Genomic DNA, 26,413 nt, shown 5'->3' on the forward strand with positions numbered 1-26,413 from the left:
GGAAAACAATTACATTGAAATAATTACCAAATTAATTTTAAAAATAGTTTCTAGTTAAGAACCTTTCAATAAAATGAAATATTTTCCCAGATTAAGGACACCTGATTATTCTTGAAAGAAAAGTGAAGGGAGTAAATAGATAAAAAAAAATTAAAATGCGGATGAAGGATGATTCAATCCCTGTGAGGAATTAGCATCTGGGAATAATTTGAAGATTTTTATTATATGCATATAAATGAGAGTGAGGAAAGAAAAAGAACATTCTTCTGCTATTAGAGAGGTTATCCATTGTTTGAAAGGCTCAAAAGAGAACATCACACTGAAATAGATTTACAACTACAAAGGCATGTGGTCATCAGTGGACATTTCTCTAAATTTTTAGCATTCACCACTCTGAGCAAAAATCTAATGAAATATATCATACTTCAGAGTTGATTGATCAAGATGAAGAGGGTAATTGTACACACAACAAGCTAGTAACTAGAAGATTGTTCTCACAGAAGGATAAAATGTTAATCAGCCAAAGAAAGTATATGTGACAGAAAAATGATGAACCAAGTAAAAGAGATCTGTTGGGATCTGCTTATGAGTAGATTACCTAAAGCTCCTCTTCTTCCTCATGAGGATGAATTACACCAAAAAATGCATAATGTAATTAGGTTCCCTTTTTAAAATTCTCCTTTTATGTATCTCCCACCCAAGAAATATATTTGAAATATGGATTTCAAATACATATATATATACATATATATATGTATATGTATATATATGTGTATATATATATATACACACATATATCTATATGGAGGGGAGGGGTCAGGGACTCCCACTTTCTTTTAAGCAATAAGAATTCTCCAGTTTAGGTTTTGGCTACCCAGGGATATAGAAATAACTATTTTGACTAGAGTGAATGAATTAACTGGTTCTTTAGGTTTCTTAGAGATAGAGCTGCAGTCAAATGTGGAATTAGAGATAGCAAGACTAACAACATCAATGAGTATTTTTAAATATATCAGAAGGAAGACTGAAATTTATACAAACTAGTGAAAAAATGTCTCACTGTGGTAGAAAAGACATAAATAGTACAGATTGTCATTTTCTTGAAATTTCATTTGCAACCACAAGGACATGTAGTAACTAACATACCAAGCAAATCCTCTTTTTTTCCCTCTTTCAGGGACCCAGAGGTGAAAAGGGCCATAGAGGTGAAATGGTAAGTTTAAAAAATATTTTTTGTTCATAATTGTATTTCAGTACCATTTTATGTTGAGTTGTTAGGAAGTATAGGAAATATTTAAGGGCAACTAGGTGGCATAATGGTTAGACTGCCAGCCCTGGAGTCAGAAGGACCTGAGTTCAGATCCAGCCTCAGACCCTTACTAGCTGTGTGACCCTGGGCAAGTCACTTAACCCTGTTTGCCTCAGTTTCCTCATCTGTAAAATGAAGTGGAGAAGGAAATTACAAACCACTCCAGTATCTCTACAAAGAAAACCCCAAATGGGGTAGCAGAGAGTCAGACATGACTAAAAGGACTCAACAATAAAACAGGAAATATTTATGATATCAGTTAAAACAAGCTCAATTTAACTAAACATGCAAAGACATGAGAAACAATAGGAGATAAGAAAGCTAACTTTAAGCCAGGAAGACCTGGATGCAAGTCCTGCCTCACACATATGCACACGCAAGCACGCACACATACACACACACACACACACACACACGTATGTGGGTGAATAGAGAAAAAGATATCTATAGATATAGACATAGATATAGAAGTAGATACAGATGTAGATACAGATGTACTGGCTGTTTGCCCCCATTGGTTGAAGGAGTCTTCTCATTCTGGAGTTCCCTATACCAATGAAAACACAGGGCTAGTTCTTGTCCCTGTCCCTATAACAAGTTATATATAACTTTAAGAAATACCAGTAGCCGACATCTGTCTAGAATTTTATAGCTTGCACTCCATAGTTTAAACTCTTTCCCACAAAAACTGAAAATATCCATTAACTTCTCTTCACCTCGGTTTCCTCAGCTGAAAAAAATTAAGGGATTAGATGAGAGGATCTCAATGTTTACTCCTAACTCTGAATCCTATCATGTTAAAAGACTCATCCATTTTACAAGCAATAAAATTAAGGGTAGGAGAAGTTAGATGAATGGTACCTGGTCACATATCTGGTCTGTAGGATGGACTCCCCCCAACTCAAAACCAGGTTTCCCGACCCCTCTCAGTTCAGTATTCTTTCTGTACCAATTCTCCAAAAATCTCTACAAAATTCCTTACTACCCTACTGTGTGAAGTAGAATAATTGTTTCATTAGACATTTCAAGAGAAGGATGCTTCCCATGCCCAGTAACAACCAAATAAGAACATGACCTGTCTACGTCTGTACTTTCTTTGGGACAGAGGAAGGTGCACATAATGGCCCCCTTGCCACTGAGGGTAACAGCCATCCAGGAAGCATGGCTAGATAGATGAGAGCCAACCTGGCCTGCCTCCTCTGCATTGGCTATTTTCTAAGTCTGGAAGGTACTTCCTCCACTTTTTAGAATCCTGTTTCTTTCAAGACTCAGCTCAAATGTTACATTCTATACGAATCCTTTCCTAGCTCCACTACGCCCAGATACTAATGTCTTCCCCCCAAAAAATTATATTGAATCTGCTTTGTGTATACATGCTATGTACATGCCATCTCCCCTGGTAAACTCAGGGGGGTGGGGCAAAAAATTGTACTTTAATATTTGTGCTCCTGGCACGATGCCTGGTAGGTTTAATAAATGCTTATCAATTGAGTGACCAAAATGTCTTCCATTTTCCTTGAGTCCCAGAGAATCATATAATTTCAATGCTGATAGAGACTTCATTGGTCATTAATCAATCAACAAGCATCCATTAAGCTCATGCTTTATGCGGGCATCGTGTTACTCTGAGGATACAAATACAAAGAATAAAATGGGGATTAATTCCATAAATTAAAAATAAAATAAAGAATAAAACAATCCCTGCTTTCAAAGGAATTATATCTTAAGTGAAGAAGACATTAATAAATCAATCAGCAAGTGCTCACTACTTCCCAAGTACAGGCTGAGAACACAAAGGAAAAGTTAAAATAGTTCCTGTCCTCAAGGAGCTTACCTTCTAATAGAGAGATGGAAATTGGTATATGCAAAATAAATACAGCATAGATGAAGGTTACCTTAGAGGGGAAGATACTGGCAGCTGGCTAACCAGACAAGGCCTCCTGGAGAAGAAAGCAGTTGATATGATACTTGAGAAAATCTATATGGCCTTAAGAACAAATGCTAACAAAATAAGTATGAATAAATGCAAGAGAGAGGTAAAGTACTAGCAGTGGGGGAGGGAAGTCAGAAAAGGCTTCCTGCAGAAAACCAGAACATGAGTAAATCTCAAAGGAATAGATTTCTTGAGTCAGAGATGAAGAGAGAACACATCCAGGCATATGGATTGTTGTGTTTGTCCTTTGTTTTCGAAGAGGACCATGACAGCAGGGAAATGATGACATGACTTGTAGTTGACTTTGATTTGAGTGAGGGAGGGCTGTGAAAGGTCACCAGCTTCACTTTTTCCTCCAGAGCCATCTAGATCCAGTGACCAGATATTTATCAGGATGACTGGAAGTAACCCAAAGGCAGAGACCGTAGATGGTGCTGTGGGAAGCACCTAGAGAAGATCAGTTTTGATCATCAAAAGATGGAAAAGGAGTAATAATATATAATGAGGCTGAAAAGAAAGGTTGAGGCCAGGTTGCAAATGGCTTTGTAAACTCTATGCAGAGTAGAGGGATAGGGAGCCAATGGAGTATAATGAGTAGAGGAGTTACAATCACTTCTATTAAGGACACTTTAATAGCTATGTAGATGTTAGATTGATGTCAAGAGGGACTTGAGATAGGAAGATCACATGGGAGGCTATTGCAGTAGTCTATCAGCAGCAGTCAGACTTACAGAAACAGAGGCTCCTAAACCAGACATGAGAGTCCCTGGGGGGCTACATATTGACTTAACTTTAAAATATAATATTATCAATATTTTATTGCATTTTTATGTATTGAGTTAAATATTCCCCAATTACATTTTAATCTGGTTCAGCCCATACTAAGGACTATTGGCTGGCCATGGATTACATGTTTGACACTTCTGGTCTAGGCAATCTGGGTCTTAACTGAGGAGTTATCTATGTGAATAAAGAAAAAAGCTCAGATGTGACAGATGTGGTGAGAGGCGAATGACAAGATCATCAAGATCAGATGTGTGAGGCAATGGAGAAGGAGAGGTGGAGGATAATGTTGAGGTTCTAAATCTGTGAGACTACAAGAATGGTGGTACTTCCACATAAAAAGGCATGTGTGGGAGAAGGATGGGCTCTGGGGAAAAGATAAAGAGTTTTGGACAAGCTTTTGGACAAAAGGGTTTTGGGCAAGTTGAGCTTAAGGCACTCTGAGAAATCCATTTTGAAATATCCAATAGGCAGTTGGTAATAAAAGACTCAAGTTCAAGAGAGAGACTAGGGATGGATATATAAACCTTTGGGTCATTTACAAAGAAACAAGAACTGATAATGTCACCAAGAGAGATCTCAAGATAGCAGAGAAGACTCAGGACAGAATGTTAGGGAACACCTACAGTTAAGGAATATTACATAGATGAAAAGCCAGCAAAAAAATGGAAAAGATCAGACAGTCAGGAAAACCAGGAAGGAATAATACCATCACAAAAGTCCAGGAGAGATTACCCAGGAGGAAAAGATAGGTAAGTGTCAAATGCAGCAGAGGAGTCAAGAAGAATGAAGACCCAGAAAAGACCATCAGATTTGGCAATCAATAGTAACTTTGGAGAGAGCACTTTCAACTGAGTTATGAGATAGCATAGGATTTGAAAAGAAGTAAGAAAAAAGAAAGTGGAGGCACAAACTGTAGTTTTTTCAAGGATTTGGGCTGACAAGAAGAGGAATGATGAATGACAGCTTTAGAGTATAGTACAATCTACAATTTTTGCAGTTTTTTGTTTTGCTTTTTAGGATGGGTATGACTTGGGTATGTTTGAAGAGTATATAGGGGGAAAACATAGGTAGACAGAGACTGAAGATTAGAGAAAGGGGGTATGTCATAGAATTATAGATTTCGAGCAACAAAGAGCTTAGAGGCCATTAAGTCCAACCTTCTCATTTTACAAATGAGAAAACTGAGAAACAGAGATTAAGTAACTTGCCCAGGGTCACATAGTTGGCAAGTGTCTAAGGCAAGATTTGAACCCAAGTCTTTCTGACTCCAAGTCCAGTTCTCTATCTACTATATCATGTGCCTTCTCAATAACTGAGGGATGCAATCTGAGGGAGAAGGAAGAAGAGAACAGAATCAAGCAGATATGTAAAAAAGCTCACCTTGGCAAAGAGAAGGGTCTCTTCATCAGAGACTGTAGGGAGAGTCCAGTTGAAGTTAGATAATATAAATTTGTAGTCTATCCAGTCAGTACGTGTATGTTTCTACCACCAACTCCTTTCAGCATCATAGGAGTAGAAATGGAGGAGGCAGATTGTGTGAGTAATGTAGGGCTAGGATTTGACAGAGGATGAATAGCTATAGGAAATGGGTATAGGGGGATTTAAAAGATCACAATAGCGTAGAGTTGAATTAGATAACTATAGGATGACTATTGGAAAAGAACAAAAGTGAAGTCAGAGCAAGAGTAATGGCCTGAGAAAGTATTGAGAGGTTAAAGAGATTGGAGGTCCCAATGAAAGAAGATAGTGACCCATAAAGTCCAACCCATAATTGAAAAAAGATTGTCTCTGTGATGTACCTGACAAATGGTCATCCAACCCTTATTTGAAGACATACATGACATGTTTATCAAATAAGGGGGAGCCTAGTACCTCTGAAGAAAATCCATTACACATTTGGACAACTAATTTCTAGGAAGTTCTTTTTCTTTTTTACATCAAGGCTAAATGATCCTCTTTCAACTACTTATTGATCCAAGTTCTTTTCCCTGAAAACAAAAAGAACACATCTTTAAAAAAAAGTACTGAATTTAATATATAGCAAATAAAATGGGTATTTCCATATGCACAGTAGGAAAGGAAAAGGAGTATTATAAATGAGATTTCAGGTCTCTATCATGTATAGCTTGTTTTTCTTTTTAAGTGTATAATAAGTTCAATCCATAACTTTCAAAACTGTCTTGCTTGTCTGCAATTCTTTCTCACCTTCTTCTGTTCTCTGTATTTAAAAAAAGATTCCTCAATAACCCTCTTTTCTTTTTTCTTTATTTTCTTTTTTGTGACATTCTTACTAATCCTTCCTTCTCCTCCCATCCACGATGATTGGGAAAAAGAAGGAAAAACAAAACCATTGCAACAGATATGCAGTTAGGCAAAACAAATTCCTATACTTGGCTGTATCCAAAGGTATATGTTTTATTCTCTATCTTGAGTCTGTCACCTCTGTAGATAACATGCAGCAGCAGCAGCAACAGCAGCATCCCTCATCATCATGCCTCTTGATCACTGACCTCTTTGTCATTGAATCGATCCAAGTCCTCAAGTCTTTCAAATTGTGCTTCTTTATTATGATGTTATTATATCAATTGTTTTCCCATTTCTGCTCATTGTATTTTGTTTCTGTTCACAAGAGTCTATACAGGTTTCTCTGAAACCATCAATTATGTCATTTTTTACTGTACAATAATATTTTGTTAGGGTCATCTAGGTGGTTCAGTGGATAGAGCACTGTGCCTGGAGTCAGGAAAGCCTGAGTTCAAATTCAGCCTCAGATACTTAAGAGACATTTGACTCTGAGCAAGTCATTTAATCTCTATCTGCCTCAATTGTAATATGAGAATAATAATAACACCTACTCCCAGGGTTGTTGTGAGGATCAAGTGAGACAATATCTGTAAAGAGCTTTAGTACATTGTTGGCACATAGTAGGTTCTTAGTAAATGCCTGTTTCCTTCCTTCCTTACATTCATATGCTCTAATTTATCTAACCATTCTCCAAAAAATAGAAACCTCCTTAGTTTCTGGTTCTTTGCCATAACAAAAAGATCCACTATATTTTGTATATATGAGTCATCGTTCTCTTTCTTTTTAATTTTATGTAATCAGAACCATCCATTTTATCATGATGCTCTGTTCCTTGTTGGGCAATATGATGCAAAAAGCAATTTCTTCCTTTTTCCTCTAATGGATTTATGATGTCACTCTTTATGTCTAAGTCATGTATCTATTTGGAGCTAATCTTGGAATATGGTAGAAGATGTTGATCTATACCTAATTTCTGCCAGACTACCCAGTAGTTTTTATCAGAGTGAATCCTTACCCAGTATCTGGAGTCTTTGGGTTTATTGAGCACCATTCTACTGTGTTCGCTTTCTTCTGTGTGTTGTGCAGCTAACCTACTGCACTTATCCACCTTGAATTGACATACAGTTCATTCCATAGTATAGAAACTGCTTAAAAGAATACTTTTTAAGTTCATTCATTCATAAAGAAATCATTTGAAGGAATTACAAGGTGTTTAGCCTGGAGAAGAGATAACTAACAGGGAATGGGACATAATAGCTTTCTGAGTATTTGTAGGGTTATTATATAGAACAGGATTTGACTTCTTCCACTTAGTCCTAGAAGGCGAAACTGGGAACAATGGGTGGAAGTTTCAGGAAGATAGATTCAGATGTCATGTCAGGAAAAATTTCCAAGCAATGGAATTTTCCCAAAGTGGAATGAGCTGGCTTGGGGAGTTGTGGCTTCCTCCTTATTTGAGGTCTTTATGCCAAGGCTAGATATCCACTAGCTGAGCATGCTGCAGACAGGATTCTTGTTCTTTTTTGAGGAAGATTAGATGGCCTCTAAAATCCCTTCCAACTCTAAGATTCCGAGGGAAGAATTTGCTTTGTCAGTAGGTCTTACCTCCAAAGAAAAAGAAGATAAAAATATTACATGGTGGTGGTTACTGGAGAAGAAGTCTCACATCGGGAAGAGAAATGTTAAAAGACAGAAATAGTAACTGAAAGACAGACTGAGGGGGACATAGAGTTTGGGAAAGACAACAATGAGGCCTGGGGGTAAAATTGGACAACAGAGACATAGAGAGAAATACAGCCTCTGGTACAGCTTCAAAGAAAGAAATAGAAATGTGGTATTTGTTCTGCCCACTACAAAAGAGAACCCAAGAAGGACAAAGTATCCCTGTATATATTTTCCACTATGTTTCCACCATTTCTTCCAGGTTAGCCATGTCACGTGCATAGTATCATCCTTCTTGTTAAAGCCTTTACAGCTACTCTTTATTCCCTCAGAAATGGAATTAATGTATACAATAACAGCAATATTATTTTACGAACAACTTTGAGTGAATGTCAGAGTATTACATGACTATTATAAATACTCAAATTAACTACAAAGGACATATGAAGGAATATGTTATCTGTATTCAGAGAAAGAATTGATAAATAGAAGTATGTATAGAATGATTTTACATATATACATATTTGTATAGCCATCTCTATGGTGGGAGAAGGGAAGAAAAGAGAGGGGGGAAAGAAATGTATATGATAACTTTAATACATATTTAAAAGGAATAGCAAGTTGTACATACTAGATCTGCAGTTTCATGTGCAATCATCTTGTTATTATACTACATTATGGAAATGCTTGTTTTATTCCATTAATTAAATAGGAGATAAATAAATTTTTAAAATGAATTGGAGGAAAATTGTACCTTCTGCATTTTAAGTTCTATTCCAGATGTAGGGGTCAGAGGAGTCCTGCCCCTCCTCAATACTTTCACATGGCCTGTTTCTGTTCTCATTTGTGATGCCTATTACTATGACAAGAGATGTTAGTGTTGCATTATTAAATCTCTTACTTCTGAATAGCTAAAAAGTATACATATATATGTGTATATATGTATAGGTACATGTGCATATATACACACATATATTCTGAATAGCTAGAAAGTAGATAGATACATACATACATACATATATATGTGTCTATATATGTATATATAGATATACATATACTTTCTAGCTATTCTATAGCTATTTCTACCTAGGTATACACATACATATATACACATATACATATACATATATTCCAAATAGCTAGAAAGATATCAACAGGTGGCATAACAGATAGAATGCCTAGCCTGGAGTCAGGAAGCCCTGAGATCCAATCTAGCCCCAGAGCCTTCCTAGCTGTGTGACACTCAGTCACTTAACCTCTGTTTGCCTCAGTTTCCCATTTGTAAAATGGAATAATGATAGCAGCTACTTCCCGGGGTTGTTGTGAGGATCAGATAAGATTGTTGTAAAGTGTCAGGTATACAGTAAGTGCTATATAAATGTTAGCTATTATATTAGGAGCCTCTTAATAGTGTCCAGGTACATATAGTACTGTGCTCAATTCTGACCACCATATTTGAAGAATGACAAGGCAAAGTATGTACTTACAAGAGTGAAGAAGATGGTCGATGACTTGGAAGTTATCTCATATGAGGTATATATACCAGTTTCTTTAGCCTGGAAAATATATGCAGGACAAGATAGTTGAAAGGCTAATATATGGAAGACAGAAATGGGACCAACCAGTGAATTATCAGTGAACTTAAAATAAGGAAGAACAGAGCAGTACAGCGATAGAAGAGACAGCCTTGTGAGCTAATGAGTAATGGACATATCATTGGAAGACTTAAAGCAGAAACTAAAAAGCTAGATTGTACAGTGGTTAGCCAACTAGCATTTCTTAAGTACCTAGTGCATGGAAGATTAGAACAGGTCACCTTTATAGTCTCCTTCCCACTCAGAGATTCTCTTTCCTTTTCTCAACCATCTAATATTATTTATAAATAATGAGAAATTAACCAGGGGGAAAAATCCTCCACAAAATTGAGAGGGGAGGCCTAGGATAAGATAATCTGATTAGATAATGAGAAAGAAGCCACTAAAGTATAATTTTCTAAGCTATTATATAGCATCTTTTTGCTGAATACTGTATTTGTTTCAATTCAGAAAGTTTTATACCAAATACCTAAGAACAACCAGGAGCTTGGCCTTTGCTTTCAACAATTCAGTTAACTGCTTAAAAATGTTAATGGAAACAATGAAATAATTAGCTTATTCTCTTTTTTAATGTAAAAGAACTGATTTTTGTGCATTTGTTACTTCTTTCCTTTAATCTCATTAGAGTTGATGTTGATTTATAAAGGTAAACCTGTAATTCCTGGGGAATGTTAAGTTAATTCATGAAAATTTCCAATTAACTTTATGTTGTTGCTGGGTTAAAAGAAAAACTAGTAGCATTTCTTAAAGTGTCATTAGGGACTTCTCAATGCATTCTATGAAGGGTTTTATGTTTAAAGTGATCGTTTAAATAATTAATTGACTAAAGACTCCTAAAGATTTACTGTATTTTGAAATGTAATATACCCAAGGGGCCTGTCTCAGATAGTAATATTACAAATGGACCTTTTTGAACAGAATTTTATTAGGAACGCGTTTGGAAATCAAAGCAAATTGAGCTACACTACCTCTTTGTAGAAATATTGGAAATACAGTGTTCAGTCAAATTTTCTGGAAAGTTGTTTTAGGAATTTATATTGTCTCGTTGCTCTAAAAACCAAGTTACAGTAAGATTATAGTGTTATCCACCAACAGGAAAAATACAAAGAAAATTATAACTCATTGGCTACCAGGGAAATTTGAATTTTCTTGGAAAGAACATTAAACTTTCACACCTTCTGTAATTTGACATTTGTGTAACCTAATCTTGATTGAAGACAGGTCTTTTCCACCACTGATTTGTGGCTCCCTCTCTCCTTTGCTGCCTATTGGGGGAAAAAAACACATTTCCTTACTTTCTATTCTAAACTGCTGCCAAAATGATTTTCTTTAAAAGCAATTCTGCCTCTGTCTTTCCGCTATCCTGCCTGAGAACTGTATTTAAAATCGGTCTTTCAAAGTCTTTGTCCCTTTATGCAGTCAGTCTTCTTATTCCTGTTGCAAAAAAAAAAGAAAAAGAAAAAAATTACTAGTTGCAGATTTATTGTCAGCAGACTAAGTTTTGAAAGATTACAAAATATACTGACTCTAGCAAAAATGTTACTTTTTTGTAACAAGATGAAGCAAAGGACCTTGCAAAGATTAGTGAAGCAAAATCAAGAAAAGTAAAAGTGGGTCTCATTAGCAAAAAAGTATCCTAGTGTTAAAGTGTAATTTGTTTCATGTTCCAAGGATTCTGGCAAATGCTTTATAAAGGTACGTTTGGGCAAAAAAATGGAAGCAGAAAAAAAATTGCCAAGAACGATTCCAGCAGGAGATAGATGGTGAGATCTCCATGCATCAATAAAATCACAGATCCAGCCCCTCACTAGATACACACACACACACACACACACACACACACACACACATGCATGCATATGCATATTTATGTGTGTGTGAATGCATGCTTACACACATACATTAGTAATCCTGCCTCAGAGACTTCTCCCTGACCTGGTTAGGTACAATAAGAAGGCTCTTTGCCTCTCTTGTTGACTCTTCTGTCCCTATGCACATTCAGCAGTACCTGAAACACCTCAAAGGTTAATCATTAAATCATTCCTCTCACTAATCTGGATCTATTACCCCAACCCATCTGAAAACAAGCATTTATTCCTCAAAGAGTGGCCCATACCTCATTAACTGAAACACTCAGATTTACAAGGCACCAAACCAAACAGGTTTTATTTAATCCATTAGTGATTTAGAAAGGACTTGGACCCAAGAGCATAGAAAACCCGATTTCTTTTTACTTTGGGCCTCCACTCCCAGGTTGTCCTTGTTAGGTCTAGTGGTGCCGCCTCCCAAAGGGGAAAGAACTCTGGGTTTGTTTAGAATTCAAGAAAGGCCTCCCTATTTCCAAACACTTCTAAGGGCCGGTACTGCTGCCTTAATAGTATTGCCCTAAATAGGGCCCTCTTTTCCCTAGCACCTCATTTACTTCTTAACCAACTCCTCCTCTATTCCTGTGGTCATCACTCCATCACTATATGGTTCTGGTTCCTGGCCATACTAGTCTATTCCTCTCATCTGTATTCCTTGAGTTTCATCCTCAGTTTTGCTGCTCAGGCTTCTGGTCACAATGGCCAGTCTTCCCCACTGACACTCTTTCGCTCTGTTGCTATCTTTGTTTGTCTGGTTACTATCCCCGTTTCCTGGTGTTCGATTTCTTTCCCACAAGATGGTGCCAGCCCTTCAAGAGTTGTGATACTGAGTGACTATATACTTAGTTATAGCTCTTTAGAATTAAAAGGTCAGGGCCGAAGTGTCTCTTGTCTATTTGAGATCTTCTTGTTTCAGGCTCAAGCTCAGAAGGGATATTGGGTTGGGTTCCCCCTAGTTACTAGTGCCTTCTCCCCTAAAGTTATCTTCCATAGATCTGTGTGTATCTTGTGTACACCAGTTTCTGGACATATTGCCTTACCCATTAGAATGTCCTCCTTCAGAGCAAGAACTGGTTTTTGCTTTTTTCTTCATATTCTCAGTACCTAGCACAGGATGCACTGATTCCATATGTCCCCTTTTCTCCAAAAATCTCGGCAGTGTCCCTGTCACTCAATAGGAATTTCTCAGTAAGTCTTTTGGGAGTTTGGAGGGTACTCATACGCTCTATTTTCTGCCTTCTTCTGTGGTAACAGGGCAAAACCATGCAAATTGACTCCGAGTATTTTTTCTGAACCTCCAGAAAATTTGAAAATAAAGAGGCCAAGCTTCATCCCTCCCCCAATGGATAAAGTTGTAACCAGGGGCAGGACAATTATAGCTTTGCCACCAGATGCCAAGATTTAGAGTGACTGACAACACATGTACTCACTCAACAGGAGGAAGCTACTGAGTGTTATGCCTAGTTAGCAAGAATAATTGGTTAAAATAGGAAGCTAGCAGATGTTATATTCCCTAACTCTTGTCTCCACCCCCATGTCCCAGGTAACATTTTCTTTGCCCAGTTCTACATCATCCCCTCCCTAGTAGGAGCTTTATGAGACATAGTTGGAATCCAAGGATCTCTGTCTACATCCCCAGGACTCTGTTCTGAGGTCCAAGATCCTCCCCTAGTATCTCTTCCCCTCCCCAAAAGAATTAGTCTTAAAATGTGTGCTCTTGGCTCAGGCTCATTTTGTGGCTGTTGCCTTAAGTACCATGTCTGCTAGATATAGCTCTTGATATGGTAAAGATTTGTGCCTCCTTCTTCTTGTGTGTGTGTGTGTGTGTGTGTGTGTGTGTAGCTTATTCACTAAAGGGAGGAAATGCCTTCCTCCCAAAAGTCAGCTGTCCAAATTAAGGGATTTTGCAATAGAATATAAGCTATGGGAAAGGACAAGAGAAAGACCTTCATTTATTTCAAAGCATTGAGTCGATTTTGCAATTTTCTTTTGGCTGCCTATGAAGGAAAGATAATGATTGCCTACTATTATTCTTCCCTAAGCAAAAAGAATAGTATTTATATTCTGCTTTGTGCCTTTCTTTCAGGGTCCCCAAGGACCAAGAGGTCATCCTGGGCCACCTGTAAGTTTACCCACAATTAGGCTTACATCTGAAAATCACATGTGTACTTAGTTTGAGAAGTCTTCTATAAAAACAGAAAAAAAATCTCTGTTCTGTTTTTCAGGGTCCACCAGGGGCACCAGGACCTCGAGTAAGTTCCATATTTTTTAAAGTACATAAAATAATTTCATATTTTAAAAAAAAGTTTTCTGGTGAGCCCTATTTCAGTGCTCTGGCTTTGTGTATACTACCCATATTGTTGCTTTCCCAATATTGTACTGACCTTGAGATATATTACTTTTAAAGTAACTAGCACAGTGTTTGGCACATTGTAGACACTTAATAAATGTTTATTTCCTTCCTTTTTGCCCCTTTCCTTTGCAAGAGAAAACAAGTTTCAGATCATATATCATCTCAGAAGTGTGTAGTAGAAAGTTATACTTTTAAATGTCAGCATTTAAGGCATTATTTGCCTTTCCCACTTGGGAAATTTTTGCATGTGTTTTCCTTTTCTGTTAGTCAAAGGGAAGAAAGGTTTTTGCTTTGGGCCTTGAAATGAATGGGTACATTTCCTTCTACTGTCTTTCATGGAGTAGCAAAAGGCTGACTTAAGAAAGTAGTAATATGACCCATGGAATAGACATGACTAAGAATTCAGGAATCCTAGCTATCTAGATCCATTCACACCAGTAATTCCCACTGGAGCCTGGGACAATCTTCTTGTTCTTTGGTCTATTGAGTAAGAACCTGGTCCAGAGGTAAATTTCTATAGAGCATCATTTTCACAATTAGGCTTCCTTCATGAAAACTCTAACAGCAAACTGGAAGATATAAATGTTGCTACTGGTAACCATTTTTCTATGATCTCTTCCATCATTTTATGTAGGCTGTACTCTAGGTATGCCCTCATCTCCCAAGTCACATACTGAGTTAATAGTCAGGAGGTTTAAATCAGTCTGAAGAGACAGACTGACCAACCAACACTCCAGCTTAGAACATCATGTTGGGGCCCCCAGAATTACATTTTTCAATTTCTTTCAATCATTTTACAGAGATGCCTAAGTAATCAAAGGTTTAAGTAGCAAAAGTTACTAATAAATTGGAAGAATTGCTGAGAGCCGTTTCCATGATGGTTTCCAAGAAGACAAGCAGTGTGACTATTCTGAAACCAAGTAAAAGGATTGACTGACTTGGGTGTGTGCTAACTCAGGATGTTCTACCAATTCATAGCTCCTTCCTTACCATCTTGGTTTCTCAGCCCATTATTAAAAAAAAAAAGAATTGCTGAAAGACTTGAGTTGTACTGATGGTTCTGTTGAGTCTTTCTCTAAAAATATCCCTTATTAAATACAGTGGTAGATTGAATTCTTTCTGTATTATTTCTTTTGGGAGTAATGGCACATTTTACTACTTACCAAAATTGTTTTTAAGACCACAAAAGTATCAGATTAAACTAGTGTGGTAACTACCTCAGGACACTATTATTTTATTCTGCTTTCCTTCCAAGAATGTAGCTGTTAAAAGGTACTGAAATTATTTATTCTTCACTTTACAATTCAGTAAAATGAGGATCATATTTCATTCATCTTCCACTTGGGCAGCTCTTTCTCTCATTTTCATATAGTGTGGACAAATAGTTTTTCGTTTAGGAGCTGTGATTTTATTTCTGCACTAATTAACAGACCTTTGAGATTTGAATGAAGGCAGTATGTTGTCCTTTCAGAGAGCCCGGCGATGTCTACAAGAACTGTCGAACCATAAGCTATAAACCCCCACCTTCTACACCCCCATCAGATAATATGGCTGGTATCCTGGAACAGCACTGCCCTAAGAATTTACAGCCTTCATTTAGAATACTCCATGTTGATCTTGTTGCTGATCTGAAACGGTTTTGTTTTATGCAGAAACAAATGGATATCAATGCTGCTATTCAAGCCTTGATTGAATCAAATACTGCACTACAGATGGAGGTAATATATTTTGCTTTATTTACATTGGCATGCAGAGTATACAAATTATAGAGAGTTATTTTTTTAGGAGGCCAAAATGTGGCTTCATCACAAAGATTGTATTTAAAACATATTGAAAAATATGAGACTGCTTTTTCATGGAAAAAGTTAGCTGTTTCTAACATGATTAAACACAAATGTATACAGAGGATGCTTTTTAAGGGAACATTTTTTGAGTACAATCTTTACATTGTTAAATGATTTACTATTGAGGAATTTTGAATAAAGTGGTAGAAAGTTAGTTATTCTCCTAAAAAGAGGATTGGCCATCATTGCTTTGGCTAATTCCTAATCGAATACTTACCAGACAATAAAAGATTAAAAGAACATACCATGGTAGATGTAGTACTTTTCCCCTTTTTCCATTGTTGTCTTAGATTTCTTGCAAATATACAAAATGAAATTTTAAGGAAGCAGAGGCGGAGGAAAAGAAGTGTCATTTCAACTTTTTTTCATTTCAATTTTTTAATGTAGGTAGATGTTAATAAAATCTATCCGTGTATTTTTAATTTTTCTCCTGCTTTACATTTGCCTCCCATATGATTTTTTTTTCCATGCTACGGACATGTTTCCTGCCTGTCTGCGGTATGTGTTGATCATTGGATTTAATCTTCTGTGATGGCTGCTCCATGTTAATGTGATCATCATGGTGGCTTGGCAGAGCTACCAGAATACTGAAGTGACTTTACTGGACCACAGTGCAGAAATATTCAAAACCCTGCACTATCTTAGTAATTTACTATACAGCATCAAGAACCCTCTTGGCACACGAGATAACCCAGCTCGCATCTGTAGAGATTTGCTCAACTGTGAACGCAAAGTGTCAAATGGCAAGTACACTCAGTTTTGTGATGTCATTGAACCTGTTCATTGGTGGGTTTGAAATTTGAAATAGCCTTTTTTCAAATATTAATTTCTACCCTAGCAAGTAGCATTTTAATGTGATGAAAGGATATTTACCTTTTCCCCTGGATGCTCTTCCTGGATAATCAGAGGTATGACAATGAGGAGCCTCACAATTCCACCTTCAAAAGAGAGCCTACTCTCATTAGTAGACACCATGCACAACAACCTCACTAGCTCAGGCCAATTCCCGGACTCCTTACCCGACAGATACAGGGAGCATCTTCCTTGTGCCTTTACTTCAAATAAAGAATGAGACAGAAAAAGAGGTGAACTGACACACAAAGAGCTAGTTAACAACAGAAGAATCAAGTGACCCTTTTAAAATAATTTTTACATATAATTTTACTATAATCTAGCATAGTTTCTCATATCTGTACAATGTGCTTTAAATACAAATATAACAAGCATATATTATCATTTCACTTTGAAATAAAAATTTTTATCCTACTAGCTCTAGTACATGCAAATGCACTGCGTCAATTGATGGCTTGGTCCTGTAAGGCATTCTGCAATTCAGTCCTCTTTTCAAAAAGAAATCGCAAAGATGGACCCCTATCTGTGTTAACTTCCACCCTTAATGTGAGGGATAAGGAAAAACCAAAGGGTAACATTGGTAAATGCAGTTAGTCCCAGGCATCTGGTGAGCAGCCGCTGATGAGAGCATCATCCTAGCTATGCCATATGCAAATCTGCTCTCCATCTGAAGCTGGAACACCTGCTAATTAATCATTTTGGTAGAAACTTCAGTGGGGCTCAATCTGCCAATTTGAAACAAATATTTTGACAAAAATGTTCTGTAGTGTGGATCCATTTTCACAGTTGCATCTATCAAAATATTCCTTCGCAATGTGTCTTGCTTACCTTTGTAGAAGCACTACCAAAGGGAGTAAGATGAGGAAGAAGGATGCTGAAGATAAATTTCACTTTTTTTCCTAATTTTCCTAAATTTGGCTGACAATAGAGATTATCTTATAGGCCATTTCAGAGCCTTCTGACAGAAAATGTTATTCCCTAAGAAATAATGAAAGTACATGTCACCAGAACTTCTTTTCTATAAAATCTTCTAGATCATTAATGTTATGATGTTTTCTTGGAAAAAAGTTTTCATTGGAGCACCCTGGAGATCTTTGCTTGGCCTTCTGCTGCTTATTTTTTTATCACTAACTTGAGGAAAGACACAAAGGGTGTGATAATCAAATTTTCAGATGCCACAAAACTGGAAAGAATAGGCCAACTTGGGTGACAATCAGGATTCAAACAAAATAGCCTTGAAGGTTACACCAAATTGAATGGAATGAAATTTAATAGGGATACATGTAAAGTTCTGCACAGGGGTTTAAGCATTCAGTTTCGCAAATACAAGATGGAGGAAGCATGGGTCAAGAGCTGCAAGTGAAAGAGATCTGGAGATTTGAGGCATCTTCATGCTCAATATGAAGCATCGACATGGTATGGTGACCAAGAAAATGAATGTGGTATTATGGTACCTAAAGAGAGTTATAAGGTAAAGGACTACTTAGTTTCTAGCCCCATTCTGCTCCACATCAGTCAGCCTGCATCTGGAGTACTGTGGTCTATTCTGGGTGCTATATTTTATGAAGGACATTGATAAGCAGAAGAGTAACCAAAAGAAGGGAGTCCAGATAGTGAAGGGCTTGGAATTCGGGCCATATAAGGACCAGTTGAAAGAACTTAGTAGGTTAAGCTAGAAAATGAGAAACAGAGAAAATATGAGAACTGTCTTCAAATGTTGGAAGGATTGTCCTGTGAAAGAGGATTTAGATTTGTGTTCCTTGACCTCAGAGGGCAGCACTGGGGCCAATGGATAGAAATTGCAAAGGCTTTATATAAAGAAAAACCCCCTAACAATTAGACCAATCCAAAAGTATAGATGACTGCCTTGGGAAGTCATAGGTTCTACCTCATTAATAAATTTCTTGAGTATATGATACTTTGTCCATGTATAAGCTGCACTAGATGAGCTCCTTTACCATTGGTTGTTATTGTTCAGTTGTATCCTATTTTTTGTGACTCCATGGACCATAATCGCATGCCAACACTGTTGATGGGGTTTTCTTGGCAAAGATAATGGAATGATTTGCCATGTCCTCCAGTTTTAATGCAGGCAAGGGTTACGTGACTTGCCCAGGGTCACACAGCTGGTAAGTGTCCAAGGTCACATTTTAACTCTGGTCTTTCTAACTCCAGGTCCAGTGTTCTATTCACTACCCCACCTAGCTCCCCTTCCCTTTTATTTTTACCATTAGTAGATCCTTTTATTTCTGAAGAATTCGTTCACAAACAGGCAATGTATCATAGTCAAAGAGTCTGGACATGGTGTCAAGAACCCCCAGGCTGAATCTAAGTTCAGACTCGTATTAGCTGTGCGAATGTGGGCAACTCATTAAATTTCTCTTCCTCTTAATTTCTTCATCTTGAACACAGGGTTAATGGTACTTCCACTGCCTATTTCACGGTATTGTGGAAAATATGTTTTCTAAACTTTGAGATATTTATAGAAACGTGATCTATTTAACAGTAACTATTATTGACATGTTATTAGCTGTACTTAAAGTAGAAATATTTATATATTTGTCTTAGTGATTTACAAAAATAACTTCATATTTTTAACCAAAACATTCTTTCCTTAACTCTACAGGGTATCCCAGAAATCTTAGTGCAGTTTTAAGCTATTTAAGCTTATACCATTAAAGTTTGAAATATTAAAGCTTCAGTATCTTTGGGACTTTGGGAATATCTGGTGTGATCATCTGGTCTAAAACCAAACATCGGTAAATGCCATCATGACTCACTCTACTAGCAGGCAGCATAGGATAATGGGAAGGACCTAGACTGAGAATCCAAAGACCTAGGTCCTAGTGCTGGCTCTACTGCTGTTGTTTGTGGCCTTGGGCAAGTCACTTAACCTCCCTGTGGCTCAGTTTCCTCATATATTAAAATGAGAGAGATTAGGCAAGTTCTAAGCTCTCTTCTAACTCTCTAAGATCTCTGATGAGATGAAGGTTGTTTAAAAACACTGTTTTCTGATTCCTTATGATGATTTTTCTCCACTCATTTTATTGTTAGTACATTCTCTCAAACATATTTGTGAACATTGGAGTTTTTGGAATGTGACAGTCTCCCAGAAAAAATAAGACTGCAATATGATATATTAAAAACATCTTCCAAACAATCCTTAAGAATGTTTCAAATACATTTTAGTTCAATACCTAATTCACTCATTTTTTTTTTATAAATTGACAGGAAAATACTGGATTGACCCAAATCTTGGGTGTCCTTCAGATGCCATTGAAGTTTTCTGCAATTTCAGTGCTGGTGGTCAAACATGCTTGTCTCCTGTATCTGTGACAAAGGTATGTCTCGCACCCTAGAACAAATGGACAGACTTGTTCTCAGGCTCAGACATCCAGATATTATAGACGTTAATGATCCTTAATTATAAATGAAGACAAAGTTGTATTAGCCCAAGAACATAAGAAATAGAATTCCAGATAAGTAAAAAAAAATCCTTAGTATGTACTTATGTTTTTGTCCAACTCTATTAGTGGTTTTTAATAATAAATATGTGTGTGCACACGTGAATACACACATGTGTATTCACATATGTGTGTATATAGATGTTTTATAAATAATTCTATATACACACATGTGTATCTATACACATGTATACACACCTGTGTATACATACATAAATACACATAAATATATATGTGTGTATTGTTGCTGTTTGGGGGAAACTTCCCATGTGGAAGCCCCTTTGTCTTAGCGAATTCCCTGAAGTCATAAGAAGTTAAATAACTTAATTATGATCACACATGCAACATTTCTGAGCAGCTTTTCCTTACTCCAAGACTAGCCTTCTATGCTTCCTCTCATATAACATATATGTAGTGTGTTTTATATACACATATACCTCTATCAAATCTGTAACAGCTACAGGTCCCATCATTAGTGACTAATGCCATAAATTTTAATGATGTTGATGTCACTACAAGAAGAATCTTAACACAAAACCTACTAATATTAAGCACTGTCTATAAAGTCAAAGGCAAAAACTAAGCTTCCCTGGACATCATCAAAGACTATGTCTTCTTAAGTATCTTTCCTTCTAACTATAAATCAATTATCCTAAAAGTATTAGTGATTCTCTAATCCACCTTTGGCCATATATTAAAATATTTATGAAGCAAAAAGCTTGATTCCAAACTTAAAGTGTTTGTATTAAATTGAAGAAACAAATCCTATGTTTATCTCTCTTATAAATGGATTTTCTAGAGCTTCCTGTAGCTAGGTATTTGAGTTTCATGCTGACAGAGAAGTCTTTCTTCGAGGAAATATATCATTTCTGTATTCTTTTGGCCTGGCCCCTGATATAACATACCATGTTCATCTTTAGGGGCCTCTTTCAATAACAGTCTCTTTGGCTTGTTTTCTCAAGATTTCCCTTCGGAACATCAGAATTTGGTGTGTCCCTCCCCCAAAGAGCCCCAAGTAAGCACACTCAGACTAACAAAACAAAATTGCCAGTTTTTAGTTAGCCTGAAAGAAGCAGAATGGCCTGTGATCTGAGAATCTTGACAGGCAGGGAAACTCTCTTTCTCTCTTTTGGGGAGAGCATCAAACAACCCTTCATTCTTATAGAGGTATATAGGTGCACCCTCCATTTGGACCAGTATAGTCCATAAGTGAAGGAATAAATAAGTCTGGGTTGCTCCACAATGTGTATCCTCCAACTTGCAGGTGCATGAGATTTCCTGTAAAGACCATGCAAATGAGCAAGCTCCTCTCCAGGCCTGGGTGCATCCCAGCTTTCCTTTTTGTGTCTACCACTCTTGTGTCTACCCACATCTTTTGTGTATTTACTCTTGTAGCCTAGATTTCTATTATTATCTTTGGTTTTTTGGGAACACTCCAGTTCTCTTCCCCTAAGGATCAATCTCTGTCTCCACTCTGAATCCTCTACCTCAAAAGTTGTTCTCGAGACCTCTCTGGACTCTCTGACCTCCTCAACCTTAGAAGAACTTCTCCTCTTTGACACTCTCTTTTGTGGAAAGGCTAAGAATTCAAGTGCATGAATTCTGTCCTTCCAAAGGCGTCAGCTACAGCAGGAAAATAACAGGGAGCTAGTCCGTAGCAAATGTAGACATAGACACAGACACAGAGACAAACAGGGCTACGTGAAGACCTAGAGAGAGTAACCCACCTGTTCAGAAGGTCTTTACAGGGAACCTTATGCACCGAGACTGGTCTTTGATGTTGCCTACAGTGACAAAGCTATGGATTTGATCAGTGCCAGACAAAGACCTTGCCTGGGACAGTGTGGGGGTTGGGTAGGGATGGGATGGGACAGTGGAATACCAAGAGAATCCATACTGTGCCCAGTCAATCCTCACTTTATATAGGGAAACCACACCTCTTCTGTCCAGGAGACAGGAGATGGAGAGAGGTTCTTGGCCAATGAGCAGCCATACATTTTTTTTCTGCATGTGGATTGGGACCATTAGTCAAAAAAATAAAGGAAGGAAGGAAGGAAGGAAGGAAGGAGGGAGGGAGGGAGGGAAGGAAGGAAGGAAGGAAGGAAGGAAGGAAGGAAGGAAGGAAATTTATGACTATTAAGAAGTAAAGCTTTTCCTTCCAAGCTGAAATGTGCAGCCTGTGTCTCTCCCTAGCAATTACTAGAAGGCAGAATTAACAATGACCTTGCAATACTTTGGAAGGATGCTCCACTGAGAAATCTTGATAAAGTATATCTCCATTATTCACTCCCAAAGGCTAGAGTAGAAGTTATCAGGGAATTTGTTGTCCTTTTGGATGGTGCTAAGTCAATGTGACTTATCCTCTGACTTATCCGCATCACCTCCATCATTTCCCTGGAAGTCTGGAGATAGAGGGCCCAGTTCTCCAGTCTTTTGAGTGGTTTTAATTACACTTCTGAATGGCTACTACTGCTGTGGTTCCTTCCTCCTGCCCTTTCTTTAAGTTTTCCTTTCTGTTCTTCTTTCCCATTTCACTTCCTTTGCCCTCCTCTTCACATCCCTCTCATTGTTCTTTCTCTCTCGTCTCCTGAAAATCCAAAATAATGACCAGGCAGAGAAAGGGGTCTGCTCAGAGGTCACTGAATGTTACTCAGGATCCCACCTCTGTCACATCAACTCAAACTCTTGTTCTTTTTCTGAAAGCACCACACCAAGACAACAAAACTGTCCTGATTTTTCCCCCAGGACAAAATTCTCCACATCAAAGCTAGCTTCAAATCAAAGGAGGCTGCTCTGCCTCCTGTGGCAACGATCCCTACTGGTCTTAAAGCAAAGGCATAATCGTGCTCATTGCTTGTCGATAGCTACATTGTAGAGGGGATTCAATAAATATAATTTAACGTTCTTTAAGAGCTTTGTGTATAGTCGATATTTTGCTAGGTACTTGCAATAAAAGACAAAAGGGAGTAAGTCCCTGCTTTCAAGAAGTTTACATTCTGTTGGGGAAGGTGGGGGGGGGGGCAAAAATGCAAGATATACACAAGGAAATTCCAAGAGTAGAAAGAGAAAATAGAAGAGAAGAGGATCCAGGGCTGAGCTTTGGAAGATACCCTGTTTTAGTGGTAAGGAGAGCCATGGTGATCTGGCGATCCAGCAAAGGAAATTGAGGGACAATAGCCAAAATTTTACACGGGGAATTTCTCAGAAAGAATGGAAAGGAGTACAATGTCACAGAAACTGAAAAGGGAGCGAATATCTAGGAGGAACAGTATTATCTATAGTGACAAAAGCTTCAGAGGAGTCAAGTACGATAAGAACTGAGAAGAAGCCTCTGGATTTAGTTGTTAAGAGATCAAAGAGCAAGAACAGTGATACTCTGGCCTCATACTCTTTCTTCTATGCCAGAAAAATGTTTATCCAGCCTCTGCTTGTAAATATTCAAGGAGGGAATTCAAGGTTCTAGGGGTTACTCCTGTGGGGTTGGGAGGGGCAGTTCCCCCATTGTCAACTAACAGTGGTTAGTGCCCCACTTCCATTTAACACCAATTAGCTTTTACATAGGGACAATTGCTACAAAGACATAGCAAGAACAGAAGTATAAATATTTTTGCCGATACCTAGGGATATGCTTTTACCTCTACCACCTCATTCTATGAGGAGAGTGGGCTCAACCTTAAGACAGTTTCTAAATAGCATTTGCTCCCAAGAAACTCCCTTACAAAAGTAATATGACTGATGGATAGATCAGTCTTCACCTCTACTACTGCTGGGCTGAGTCAAGCAGGTGGCTGTAGACCTAATTCTTTCATCTTTGGCTTCCAGCAAATCCTAGCATGTTCTCCCATTCCCAGACCTCCTGTGGCTTACAAAGCTGACATGTTGGAGTACACAAGGTTGTAGCTTTCTCTAATTTCCTTTACCCCAAAGAAGGAAAGAATAGTCACAACAGAGACAGAAGTAACATCAGGGCCATGAACAGTCGGCTTTGTAACCCCAATGGGGAGATAAAAGCCTGAGGCCTCTCTCTTAGTTTCTCCAACACTAATAAGTCTGAGAAGAGCCAAAGACCAGTGACTGGCCCTGGCTAACTAATGCCTTTGGAATGTACTTCCGATCCAACTAGACAACCAATTAACCGTTCTTTTCTGCATCTCATGGTTAGTTAGCAAACCAGAACCATCTACAGAACATGTTCCAAATCAGGGCATTTCTCTTACATGTCATCATAGCTTTCTGGAAACAGACTTGCAGCCTCTTCCATATGGGGGATTGCATCATCTTCCCCACCCTTACAACAAATCAGAGAATTTGAGAGTTGAGTTTTCAGCAGCCATCTAGTTCAACCCAGACAATCAATAGCCAATAAGCATTTCTTAAGCACTTACTATGTGCCAGGCACTGTGCTAAGCACTGGGGATACAAAGAGAGGCTTAAAAACTGCCCCTAACCTCAGGAAGCTCAGATTCTAATGAGAGAAACAACTTGTACACAGCTATATGCATACATGGTACGTATGGAATATATTGGATGGTAATCTCATAGGGAAGGCACGAAGCTTAAAGAGGACTAGGAAAGTCTTCTTGCAATAGGTGGGATGTTAGCTGAGATTTGAAGGAAAGTAGAGAAGCTAGGAGGAAACCAGAAGAGGATCACAGGCACAGAGGATAGCCAGGGAAAATGCACTGAGTGTTGTAAAAAAAAATTAAGTGCAGAGTAGGGAGAGAGAGTGTTTATTCAAGAAACAGAAAAGAGGCCAGAATCACTAGATTGCAGAGTATGTGGAGAGGAGTAAATTGGAAAAATACTGGAAAGATAGGAAGGGGCCAAGTTCTGAAAGGCTTTACAAACAGGATTTTATACAAAAGAAATCCCCACTATCACACACTTAACGAATGATTGACCAGCCTTGGCTTTAAGACCTCCAAGGAAGAGAAACCACCACATCTTGAGGCAAGTTATTCCACTATTTAAAAGTTTTAATTGTAAAGAAGTCCTTCCTGGCATCAGCTTTGTCTCTTAACTTCCACTGGGGCAGTTGGTGGATAGAGTATGTAGATGTTTACATGTTGTTTCCCCTATTAGACTGTGATCTCTATGAGGACAGGGACTGCCTTTTACCTTTCTTTATATGCTAGTGCTTTCCACAGTGCCTGGCACACACTGATTGATTCAGTTATCCATAATAGATGAGTCTTTCAGTCTTGTTCCTTGAAACTCATCTGGGTGTTTACACCTCTACCCTAAGCATCTGGTTAAAACTTTTTTTTGATAACCTCACTCAAATTCCTTTCAATTGCCTCAAGAATGCCACAGTCTTCCTTATACCCAGGCCCAGCCCTGCCCTTTTCCAATTTGCCTGACATACCATGTGTGCCACAACACCCGGTACGCTATCAATTAATGTGAACATTCTAATTATGACAAATCTTTCCAAGCATCTTATCCATAAATTGACTCTGTCTTCTCAAGTCCTTAGGATTTCCTTTATTCTCTTTAGTCCTTCTATGTTCTCCTTAATTAAGTCTTTGAACCTACTTCTCTACAGCCAGAAAATAAACTCTGGAGCACTATCTGGGCCTGAAGATTGTTCTTCAAAATTTTTTCAAATTCTCTCTCCCCAAATTCAAACTTTGACCAAATCCACTAGTCCAAAAGCCCTCCTAGACTCACCTAGACAGTTTTCTTTTCTTTGTCATTCTACTCAAGTTCTTTCTCTCACTCTTTCTCCCACAACCTTCCACAATACAAGCCAGAAGCAGATCATTGATCATAATGGAAAGCTCAGTTTCAGTCAAACTTTGGAATCTCATGCCAGAATGCAAGATATGGATTGATCTAAGTCAGTGGTGTCAGTCAAATAGAAATGGAGACCATTTGTTGGTACGAGAAGGATCCCTGAAGTGACCTATGGACTTGTATTTGACTTGCATTTTTACTTATTTTGTATACTATTTCCCAATTACATGTTAATCTGTTTCTGGAAGGTAATTGGGAGTGTTGTTGGCCTCCTATCTCTGCCCATCTGATACCTCTGGTCTTGGTACTTCTGAGGCCTCTTCTAACTCTGAGACTCAGTGGTTATCAGTGTTGTTGTTGCTGTTCAGTCCTTCCAGTCATGTCCTACTCTTCGTGACCCCATTTGGGGTTTTTTGTTTGTTTGTATGTTTGTTTGGCAAAATACTAGAGTGGTTTGTCATTTCCTTCTCCAGCTTAGATGAGGAAACTGAGTGGTCACACAGCTAGTAAGTGCCTGAGGCATGTAAAGAAAAATACATAAAACAGGGCTAAATTCAAACTGGTTACCTTGTTCTTCCTTACACCTGACACCCCACCTTCCTCTCTGTGTCTTGGCATTGTCGTTTCCCATATTAGAATGAACTTGTTCTTCACCTCCCCCCTAAAATCTCTGCTTCCCTTCAATACTCAGCTTGAGCTTTCTACAGCAT

The 26,413-nt window shown here is 38.0% G+C and overlaps 1 protein-coding gene across 1 annotated transcript in view; it reads left to right on the forward strand.

The window, feature by feature from the left end:
- The window catches only part of COL24A1 (collagen type XXIV alpha 1 chain), a 378,533-nt gene that overhangs the window by 349,461 nt on the left and 2,659 nt on the right, over window positions 1-26,413 (forward strand). Inside the window, exons 58-63 of the mRNA XM_036755470.1 lie at window positions 1,178-1,213; window positions 13,541-13,576; window positions 13,680-13,706; window positions 15,460-15,525; window positions 16,226-16,394; window positions 19,735-19,844. Coding sequence (XP_036611365.1) covers window positions 1,178-1,213; window positions 13,541-13,576; window positions 13,680-13,706; window positions 15,460-15,525; window positions 16,226-16,394; window positions 19,735-19,844 — 444 coding nt within the window. The remainder of the gene's footprint in view (window positions 1-1,177; window positions 1,214-13,540; window positions 13,577-13,679; window positions 13,707-15,459; window positions 15,526-16,225; window positions 16,395-19,734; window positions 19,845-26,413) is intronic.

Source organism: Trichosurus vulpecula, chromosome 4, assembly GCF_011100635.1.
Source record: "Trichosurus vulpecula isolate mTriVul1 chromosome 4, mTriVul1.pri, whole genome shotgun sequence".
NCBI classification, from domain to species: Eukaryota; Metazoa; Chordata; class Mammalia; order Diprotodontia; family Phalangeridae; genus Trichosurus; species Trichosurus vulpecula.